Source organism: Cucumis melo, chromosome 3 (assembly GCF_025177605.1).
Source record: "Cucumis melo cultivar AY chromosome 3, USDA_Cmelo_AY_1.0, whole genome shotgun sequence".
Lineage (NCBI taxonomy): Eukaryota > Viridiplantae > Streptophyta > Magnoliopsida > Cucurbitales > Cucurbitaceae > Cucumis > Cucumis melo.
Window position 1 is genome coordinate 29,323,667 of NC_066859.1, and position 11,432 is coordinate 29,335,098.

At 32.1% G+C, this 11,432-nt stretch overlaps 1 protein-coding gene across 2 annotated transcripts; it reads left to right on the top strand.

Annotated features, from left to right (window-relative positions):
* Positions 1–638: 638 nt before the first annotated feature.
* On the top strand, positions 639–3,689 carry LOC103487947 (uncharacterized). Of its 2 annotated transcripts, none has more exons than XM_008446462.3 (6): positions 639–1,261; positions 1,941–2,067; positions 2,636–2,775; positions 2,867–2,929; positions 3,025–3,093; positions 3,225–3,689. In XM_008446462.3, the coding sequence occupies exons 1-6, from the start codon at positions 1,061–1,063 to the stop codon at positions 3,294–3,296; spliced, it is 672 nt and encodes a 223-aa protein (XP_008444684.1). In that variant the 5' UTR covers positions 639–1,060; the 3' UTR covers positions 3,297–3,689. The 2 variants fall into 2 exon arrangements, with proteins under 2 accessions (XP_008444684.1, XP_008444685.1); XM_008446463.3 differs by having other exon boundaries at positions 740–1,261; positions 2,870–2,929.
* The last annotated feature ends 7,743 nt before the right edge of the window (positions 3,690–11,432 follow it).

Genomic DNA, 11,432 nt, shown 5'->3' on the forward strand with positions numbered 1-11,432 from the left:
GTAAAGTTCAAATTCATGTAAGATATTATGAAAGCCTCCGTGTTATTTGGACCCATAGAAGACAAATTATGGATCTGCCGGTAAATTTTGTCACAGAATAAAGATTGTTGGATTATTTTTACTCTTTTACATTAGGTTTGTTCAATTATTTCTTTACATTGATTATTCAACTACAATGATGATGAATAACTCTTTCATATCCACACAATAATTCAAAATCAAAGTTACTCAACTAAATTTCAAAACAAAGAGACTGTCTTTTCATAGTATCTTTTCTTCCCTAAAAATATATATATATAAAATATTTTAGCCTTAGTTACTTTTTAACTTTGTTCAATTTTAACATATGAATTCTCAAAAGCATCCTTTAAATTCATAAATTTTTAAGAAAATGTGTAATAGTCGTCTATATTCTTAGCAAACATGTTTCAGATTAATCGAGAGAAAACCAGATTAAGAAAATATGATAGATAAAAGAAAGAAAATATTGGAAAGTTGAGGATGAAAATTAGAAAATTAAAAAAGAAAAGAAAGGAGATAGGGAGAGAGTAGGGGTAATTTGGTAAAATGAGGAGTGTTAAGTGTAGTAGTGGGTTACAGCAAAGGTCAACAAGTCAACTCCGGAAAAGAAAGGGAAAGGAGGCGTTGTTGGGGAAGCAGAAATTGAAACCACCGGTGGTATTGGGAGCATCATGCCGCAAACCCGCTCCCCCACCAAGTGCATGATTATCGATACCTCTCTCTTACGTGTCATCTTCTCATTTGTCCGTCACCGGTCGTCGGGATTCATAGCAACACCACCACCCACTAAAACAATATCTGTCTTTTTCCTCCATTCTTCTTCTTCTTCTTCTTCTTCTTCTCCTTCTTCTCTCTGCTTTAACTCGTAAACCGCAATCTCTCTCTGTTTTTTCTTCCTCTAAACTCTCCTCTCCCCTCCTTGCTTTCCCCATTTGCATGCTCTTTCATCTACGTATCATTTCCCATTTCCCATTTCCATTTCTGAATCTTCTTTGTCCCCTCCCCCCTCTTTTTCTAACTAACCCCATTTCACTTGGAAATGATTGAAGCTGTGGAGAGTTCTATCAATGGCGGGTTCTCCCATTTGCAGAGCTGTGGGGATAGTAGTGAGGAAGAGCTTTCCGTGCTTCCTCGCCATACAAAGGTCGTTGTTACTGGAAACAATCGTACCAAATCCGTCCTTGTTGGACTTCAAGGCGTTGTTAAGAAAGCCGTTGGGCTTGGCGGGTGGCATTGGCTGGTGATTTCTCTATTTTTTTTTTTAACTCGAGTTGGGTTTTTTTTTTTTTTTGGAAATGGGGTTTTTAATAGACATTGAATTTCTCTGGATTCTCATTCTGGTTTATAATGTGAGGATTCATTTCATGTCGTGTGATCAATGTCTGTTCGATTTCCCAAAATTTTTAGTTCAATTTTGTATATTAGATCTAAGATCGCGTCTCAGCGAATTCTGAATTTGAGTATTTTTGCTGTAGTCGTTGTTATTAACTGAGAATACAGGGTTTTCTTTACTGTAATTTGGATTTAATAGAGAACTGGTTCTTTGGGATGGCATCTTCAACTTCTATCTATACTCTCCTTTATTGCATGTTCGTTTAATCATTGGATCTCATGATTATATCAGTTTTCCCAAATCTACAATGAATTTGATACCCATTTTTTTAATACCTCGGCCGTTTTCTGGGCAGAATTGTGTTATTTTTTTCACTTTTGTTTGGCCTAATTCAACGTATTAGGTGAAATTATGATGGGCTTTTATCACGTGAATTGGAATTGGAATTTCCCTCTTTTTTCTGCTTCATTTAAGTTGTAATTTCGGTGTTATTGGATGTTCTTTTCTTCCTCGATTATTAGGAATTAGGGTTTTTCGTTTTGATTCCTTTTTCCTGGATGTGACTTGGAATGGGGATAACTTGCAGGTTCTAACAAATGGTATAGAGGTGAAACTACAGCGGAATGCGCTTAGTGTGATCGAGGCTCCGACGGGTAATGAGGAAGATGACGATCTCGAATTTGAGAACTTGCAATGGAATAGAATTGATATGGGTGGGTCTTGCAGCTGATGATCCAATTCAATGTCTCAGCTCAATCATTCTTCTTTTTCTATTTTTATTAGCTGTCTTAGAATAGAATTGAGTTTATCCTATAACTGTTGTCTATCTTTGTCTGGTTGTTTTTGGATTCATGTCCTGATTTTTCTCTTGATAACTTGTTACAAGTAAAATCGTATAGCTCTGCCTCTTTTCTAAAATCACAGCCGTAGATTTATGCTTTTTTGAACCAAAAATCAGCAGAGACAAGTTTTAGTCTGGTGTCTACAGTAATTTCTAGTGCGTAAGAAACTTAACCCTCACAAGTATCTTCACTGCAATTCTTGAAAATGAAAATAAGTCGCAAGTTCTTTGAGGACTAGCAGTGGTGGAGCAGCAGTAGGGTAATGATCTTGGTCGAATGTTTGTTGGTTCTAGATAGTGTTGATCGCAGCATAGGATCCTTTGTGAATTCACTTTTTTACTTTTCCTCTTCCTGAATTGTTCTCCACATTTTCTTTTATCTTTTTTATGACCCTTGTCACTCATTCATGATAACATTTTCAACTATTCTTGATTCTCAGCATCTGATGACGCCCAAAAATCCCACAAATCAAGGCATAAATTACACAAATCATCTGGATCATCTCACAAGACAATGAGCAGATCACTTTCCTGTGACTCACAGTCGAAGAGCTCGGTTTCTGCACCTCAAGGATCCACGGTATATTCGTTTAATGTTGTGTATTGCAAAATGTGTATAACTGCCTTACAATCTAAACTAATTCCCCTTTGTATTGTCGCCTCCTGTGTAGAAGGTTGACCTTAGTAAATTGGAGATGGCTGCACTGTGGAGATATTGGCGACACTTCAATCTGGTAAGTTTTGAATACCGATGCATTGTTTGTTTTGAAGTTTCTTTCACTACCTAAAAATCAATGGACTTTACCTGGAAATCGGTGGATTTGTGCAGGTAGATGCCATTCCAAACCCGTCAAAAGAGCAATTGGTAGACCTAGTTCAGAGGCATTTCATGTCACAGGTAGTTTGAGTTTTTCCCCTTGCATATAAAAAAACTGTTTTTCTTCCATGTTGCATAGAATAATCGTTTGGACTTATTGTCGAAACCTTCTTACGTTTGTGTCATCATTCCTTTCTTTTCTGGTTGTGAAGCAACTGGATGAGTTGCAGGTCATAATGGGTTTTGTGAAGGCTGCAAAGAGGCTGAAGACGGTGTGCAAATGAGAAGAGTAGAGAAACCGGCGAATCCATTAAGTTGATTCCCATGCTAACTGATAATTCAGCTGAATCAAAAGAAAAAAATGTTTCAATTCTATCTGTAACATATGTATCGATCGATCGCAAATGGTTTTTGTCTTTCTGGTCGGGTTTAGAAGGGGGGGGATGTCAGCACGATTTCTATCGTAGTAGTTAATAGAGTAATATCTTGTTTTAGTGACGATGTTACTTGTAAGTTGTGATGTAGATATGTGTAAACTGCAAATATTAGAGACCTATGAGAGAGAAATGCCCCAAACAACTTTGCTTTTCTAAGCCTTTGTTTAATGTAATGCTGACTAACTTTTGGGGTTTCCATTGCCCAAAAATGTACATATTTTGTTGTTTGATCTTTCCAAATCCCATTTCTATGATCTTTGTTCTACTTTTGGAGTGCGTAAGTCTTGATCACCATATGCAACACATTGTTTTCATGACTTGGGCCAAGAGATTTTTATAGTTTTGATATTGAGAAGTTAATCATTCATTTGTTTGATCTAAATAGAATGTTACATGTTTTGTATGTAATATCATTTTACATTGGCATGCATTCTTAACCACAAAGGGGTTGGAGATTTGAGCATTACAATTAGAACTTATAGGTGCATGTTAATTACAATTGCACTAAATAGACCCAAATTGCACTAAATAGACCCAAGTTTCTAGGATCTAAACGTATCTCAAACTTCACGTATCGTATTTGATTTTTGTTTCAAATTGATTACTAGATTTAAAGATTTATTTATTCTTTGAGGTTTGATATCTCCATTGAATAATTAAAAGTAGTTACAAAATGAAATTTTAAATATTACTTTTAATAGTGATGAAAAAAATAAAACTTAATTTACTTCTTTTAAATTTATCAATTTATATCAATACTACATATTAAAAAGTTCATATTCAGATTGATGTTAATAGTATAAATCTCAGGGACAAAATTCAAATGTAAAATTCCAACATTTTCATATCTAATAATTGAATTGAAATCAAACTGAAAAAACTAAAGATTAAATACGTAATATTTTGAAACATTTAGCGTTTCATATTTGTATTTCTTTGTAACAGTCAGTTATATTGTTAACTGTCGCTACCAAAACCACAGACAAAATTGCACTAAACTCAAAGTGATGTGTGATTTAATATTTAAATAAATAAAAATGATGATAAAGTGAGGAAAAAATAAATAATAATAAAAACATTAAGGAGCAGTTAGCATTTCTTTTTTCTTGTGAAATTTAGTGTATTTTACACAAAGCACGAGATACCAATTAAAGTGATTCTTGGAGCCTCAAACTAATCATTTTCTTTTCTTCTTCCCTATCTATTTCTTTCTATAGGTAATAATAATACCATTTTGAATTTATCTTCCAAATTTTGCAATTATTATTTTAAATTATCATTTGACAAGTTTCCTTTAACAACAATATCCTCATACCTGTGTATTAATTTTTTAAAATAAAACCGTTTAAAGTGTTTAAATTAAGAAATAAACATCTTATCCTTATTAGAAAAAATTTACTATTTGTATTATAATTAAATGTAAATACTATTAATATTATAGTTAAGGAAAGTTTTATTCTTTACAATACATTGTTACAAAAATAGAAGGACATACAAATAGTTATGGTAATTAATTTTATGGGTACACAAAATTAATGCCAAATATGGAAAAGGGTTAGTATAAATAATTGACATTAGGTGTTGATTTGAGACATAATCTTTCATCATAATCATCATAGAGAAGAAGAAAAGATGAATGCTGTAGGGTTCTTTCTGCTTTTCCTTTTCTCCCTTTTCTCTCATTCCTTTGTCCATGCCGCCCGTGTAACATTCCCGGAGCTGAAGCAATCTTCCAAAGCTGCGTATCTCCTACCCTCTCCGCCGCCTCCCAGTCCTCCGGCTGCATTCCTCTTCCTCTCGCCACCACCTCCTGCAAAACTCTTCTCAAGATCTTCGAAGCTTCCGCCTCCGAGTCCTCCCGCGGCCTTCCTGTTTCTGTCTCCGCCACCTCCTTCTGCGTTCCTGTATACCTCTCCGCCGCCCCCGGCGCAGGTGGCGGAATGATGTGTGAAAGACCGTACGGAGCGGAGAAGTAAATGGGCTTTTTTATAGCTAAGGCCCATTTGGAAGCTAACAACGTTGTAATTTGTGTGTGTGTTTGATTTTTTTCTTAAGAAAAAGAACAACACAGAAAATATAAATTGTGAGTCTTTCTCTTCGTATTTTTAATAATCTTAATAAAAACCAACCTAAAACGATTCCTATTGTATTGCTCTCTTTGATTTGATTACTCCCGCCGAAAAAAAACCAATTTTGACGTGTTTAGATTATATTTTCAAGTGTTTAATTTAAAAAATAAAAACAATTTCTTCAAAAAAAAATTCAACAATTTATTTTTGTTTAAACAATACGAAAGGGTGTGAGTATTGGGCCTGAAGGCCCGGCCGAAATACAATTCGAAGCTAGGAACACTTCGGTTGTCTAGGCTTTAGAATGGGCTAGACTACTACTGGGCTCATTAGTCCCACGTTCTGGGTAGCTTAGATGCGTGTCATGGAGCCCAAGCCCATCTTCTTCTCTTATAAATAATTCCATAGCTATACAAATGAAACATATTGAACTTAAGTGAGGTTGACTTAGTGTTATTGACATTTGCTCAATTTGACAAATTAAAAGTTTAATTGGAGTAAATATGGACAGTACAACGTTATCAAATTTATAAAATTCCTATGGACAAATTGCAATGACACCAAAATAAAAACACACTTTAGATATGAGGAAATGGATAAAAAGGAGAAGAATATCCTTTATTAAGAATATATATATATATATATATATATATATATATATATATATATATATAATAAAGCAAATTTATACCAACCCCTAAAGTTAAAAAACATTGCGTGACATAAAATAGTAAATTTACACATTCTTCCAATCTTTAAGATTGTTATTGGGAAGAAGAATCTTTAAAGGCCATACCAAAACAGAGGGAAAAATAAATACATACATTACCAAAAATGGTAATTGTGAAAAAGATATATTCCAAAGCAAAAGGAGTGCAAGTAAATTCAAACTGATACCCACTTTCTATCATTAGAAATACAGACACATCTAACTAACTAGGAGAATGAATCAATAAATCAAAAGAACTAACAACAACACTTTAGATAACCAATAACAAAATTACAATAGCCCTCTGTTGTTTATGTTGTGTGTATATATATATATATATATCATCATTATAATTATCCAATTTGTTTAATAATATTGTTTCTTTTTCTTTTTGTAATAAAAAGGATTCATTGCAAGTGGATAAGCTTTGTGAAATGCAAGTGTTTATATATATATGTATGTATGTATATGTATATGTATATTTTCACTAAAATATATTTTTATTATACACATGAAAAAATAAAAGAAAAGAAAAAACACTTCCAACTTGAATTTCTTCCCCATCCCATTCCAAATGAATTCAAATAAAAGAAATCATTATGGCTTAGGACCCCACTTTTCCACCCAACTTTTATTTTATTGTAATCCACAGAACTTGGGATTTTTATTATTGATTTTACACAAAACTTGGGATCTTATTTTTTCACAATAGTTTTTAAATTTAGCCTCTTTTTATGAAGTCTTTTATATAAATTCTATACATAATATAACCGTAGCCATATTAATATTCATTCTTTTGAAATCTATGTCTTCGGAATCTCTAACACTTCCTTAATCTATCATAACCCTATCCACATAGCCCTTCTCCCAAACACATATTATCAAAACATTATCATAACACTTCTTCCATAACTCTTCCCCCAAACACATCTTATCATAATCATAGGTTTATCATAACCCTAACTCTCCATAACCCAACTCTTCCCCCAAACGCCCCCTAAGTTATTTAAGGATACATCATAAAAAAAAAAAAAACTGTTCGAATAATCATAATTTCAAATTAATTATTGTAGAAAATGTATTTTTTATCACTAAAATCCATTAGAAAAAAAAAAAAGACTGTACTTCAAAATTTCAAAGATACGAGAATGCCTAGATTGATCCTGGGGTTATAGCTAGGCACAAGCATCCTTCACTATTATAGCAAAAATGAAAGTCTTTTTTTTTTTTTCTTAATGAAAAAATAAAATAAGGTTGGTTGAAGTTATATTAAACCAAATTAATATAAAGATATACATATAAACAGATCCATAGATATGTATGGATAGTGATATTAAAAATAGCAAAAAGAGAGGTTATGCAATCAATCACATCATTCTGCTAAAACATATATCTTACTTCATTTTGAGTAAAATAATAAAATATGTGCTAATCTCATTTCCACTCTCCATCCTCACATGCTCATCTCATCTCACCATGTTTTATTTTAAACCAAGGTAAAACACAAAAGGCAAACAAATACTAGAAACAACAACAATAACAAGTAATACAAATTCGTTTTGTTGTTTTTTCAACAATGTATATGTTTTATGCAACTAAAAATTGTCTTCAAAATATAAAACTCGAACATAAATGACTTAAATGAGTTTTTTTACCTAACAACCATTTTTTCTTCCAATTATCTATTTTCTCGTCATTTTAGACATTTTATGTATTGATATGTCAATGCAGTAGTTGAAACATGCTTACTTTGTCTACTTATCATACCATTTTTTATTTATATCAATGAAATTCTTTAGGTCTATTAAATTGTATATGCTATTCTTTACGTTAACCTCAATAATATATTCCAAATGATTAAATGTCAAGGATGCTGAGATTATGTTAATCTAATTAAGATAATTGGGTACACCAACTCAGTCCTATTGTATTTATATTTAAAAGAATATATGTACACATTATAAAAGAAACAAAATTTGAAAGTCAAGAGTTACAACATAAATTAATAATGTTTGATTAATATTCTGTTTATAGTATGGTTGGTGTATTTTTATTTATTTATTTTTTTTTTTGAATGGGACCCACATATAGACCCTCTAAAGAGAAAAGAAAACAAATTATATTAAATATGAGAAATTGGTGATGGGAGGTTGAGGGGTCATGTCCTAAGAGAGGGAAGTTGGGCCCAATGACCAGAGGCCCACTTTGTTCTCTTTTGTCAATGGAAGCAGATAATTAAAAGCAATTGAGTAAGAGTTCCTTTGCCACCACCACATGGGGCAACACATCATTATCATTTTTGGTTCTCTCTTATTCTCATTCATTATTTAAGGAGTAGTTTCACAAATAAATACATGGAAAAAAATATTTTAAATGTTAAAACTGTTCAAAACAAAAATGTCAACCGTCTATATCGATTGACATTTATCGGTGAATGATTAATAAAAACATAAATCAAAATATTAAAACTTGGAATATAATTTTTTTTAAAAAAAATGAGATTTAGGTATCTATTTGTGTTATTACATATCACATTGAGCAAATTTCATTTTAGAAGCCATCAAAGGTAATCCTAAAAACTAATCAAATAAAGGACAATAGACTAACAAATCCTCTTCCCCTTTGGAATTACATACATACATACATACACACACACACACACACACACACACACACACACACACACACACACACATATATATATATATTTTTTTTAAATTTGGGGTCTCATAATTAGGGCTTCTCAATTATCAAGGCACTTTAGATGGCCCCTCCACATACACCCACCTATTGTTCCAACCCAAATTTTATTCATTTTTATGTCCTTTGAATTTTATTTTTAATCACCAAAAACTCCAACAATTCTTCTATTTCTCCACTGTTTTTTCCTACCTAAATCTTTTGTTCGGTATGAAAATTGAATTTATTCAAATAAAGAGGATAAAACTTCAAATTGAATTTTCTTCCGAAAAATCATCATATCTTAATGTAATGTCTAAAGTAAACACAAAATAAAATTGAAAAATTTGAACTTTGACATTTGTTACGAATTTCAAATCATGGTGTACTATTTAATTACGCATTAAATTTGAATAAGTTGTAAAATGAATGCTTTATTTGAAATTAAGCTATAAAGAATTGCTAAAGAAGTTCACCGATAACAAACCCATAATCCAACAACAAAATATCTCAAATCACTTTAATATTAGGATTTTTTTTTTCAAAGCCTATTTATTTTCCATATAATTTGAATAAAGTTAGCTCACCCCAATAATCATAATCTATGATTTATTTACACCAATCGTCTTTCTTTTTTTAATTATTATTAAAATTAAAACAATAATTACGTACTATCATGAAAACAAATCGTGTTGAATAAAATTAATAAAAAACAATGGAGACCTAAAATTGTTATTGGATGAATCATCTACATTAAAGTATAATACCAATATATTTGGATAAGATGAGAGATTGTGACTTTTAAATTTTTAGGCCAACTATATGGGTAAGATCTGAATGACTTTAAAATACAGGCACTTGTAATGGGAATGGGATGAATCTTGTCCTATTAAAAAAGAGAAAGAAAAAGAAGAAAAAAAATGATGATTCTGAGTATCAAAATATCAAAATTTCATTGAAGAAAAGAAATGCTAATGGACCATGGTAGGCGACCAAATGGGCGCTAACTAAAAGTTTATTTGGTAAAAATGATGTCAAGACCCACCCAACTGCTCTCACCGAATTAAAAAGCTTTGGCAAGACTGAGCAAAAACATAATTGTTTTATTGGGAAATAGCTTTAGGGGGAATTGATTAAATTAGTTAGAAGTTGTTTGCTCGGTTTGCTCCACTAGCTGAATGGTTCTGATTCTGATCACTTTTCTTTTCCCACATCAAAGCAGATTTCACACCCACCAGTTTTAACATTCAAAAACTTTATCATCACTCCAACCTAACTTTACTTGGCACTTTCACTTTCTCGGGGTGGAAAAATGGGAGCTGGAAAGCATATAGAACATGACGATCAGTAGTGACCTTGCGGATTCATCAGTTGCACAGAATTGATTCAACTTCCAAAAATTTCAAGGACAACTGATGTTAAAGAGGTGTTTACTGATGACTAAAATGAAACCAAAAGAAAGAAAAGTATCTTTGTTTTAGTAGTTTGTTCTTAATGGAATGAACTGTTTGTTGAGATGATTTGAATATGCAGATGGGTATCAATGAATCGAGGTGGATTCAGATCTGGGTTGATAGTTCAAATAGATCTGAAAATTCAACCATGAAAAGCTAGTTGGTAAATACCAAACTCCGGGCAGGAAGTTTCTAATAATTGACACTAGAATTGGACAGATAGGCTAATAATAACAATAAACCATTATTTAGACTGCATGAGTTGCAGTCAAATCCGTCCACTAGCAATTTGTGCAATTAAAGCAAAGTGGGTTGGATTCCAAAAGTCCCTTTCCAGTTCCACAGTCAAAATATGCTTAGAAAACAAATTGTATAAAACAGAGCCACAATCCACATCCTAAAAAACCCTGTTTTTCTCTCAGGCATTTCCACAAACACCTTCCGTACGCAAATTTTTTTTCTTCTTTTCCCCACTGAACACCCACTCTCTAACTTTCAAAGATTCCTTGATCTACCATAAACAATTCGATTATTGGGATTATCTGAGGAAAGAATCAGAGACATAGATCACATATGGGGGGGAAGAGGATGAATGAAACGGCGAGAAACTATTCACAAATGGAAAGCTTGTAAAAGTGGGTTTGAAGAAAATACCGAACCCAAATCCGGGTAATTGTATAATAGCTTTTGAGAATTGTTCGAAACCAAAAAAGCTAATTCACGTAATCCCTATCCCCTAAACTTAGAATTCGATTAATACTAATCCAATTCTTCAACCAAACGAAAAAAAAAAAAAAAAAATTACCTTTTCAATGGGCGCGCTCTTTTTTCCCTAAAAAAAGTTTGATTCATCCAAGAAAATCAAAAGCTTCTCTTCGATTCCTTCCCTTCCCTTTCTTCCATCTTCTCGGCAACTGTGTCAAGTCAACCGGAAGTAATTGATTCTTCAAATTTTTATTTAATAACCATTCTATCTTAATTCTTAATTAATTTATATTTTACCGTTTATGTGTTTTAATTAAATTTAATACAAAAATATATATTCAATTTTTTTTTTTTTTAAAAAAAGAAA

Coding starts and splice junctions, on each gene's coding strand:
- LOC103487947 (XM_008446462.3), top strand. CDS start 1,061: ATGATTGAAGCTGTGGAGAGTTCTATCAATGGCGGGTTCTCCCATTTG. Junction 1,262..1,940: donor TTGGCGGGTGGCATTGGCTG/GTGATTTCTCTA, acceptor GATAACTTGCAG/GTTCTAACAAATGGTATAGA. Junction 2,930..3,024: donor ATTGGCGACACTTCAATCTG/GTAAGTTTTGAA, acceptor GGATTTGTGCAG/GTAGATGCCATTCCAAACCC.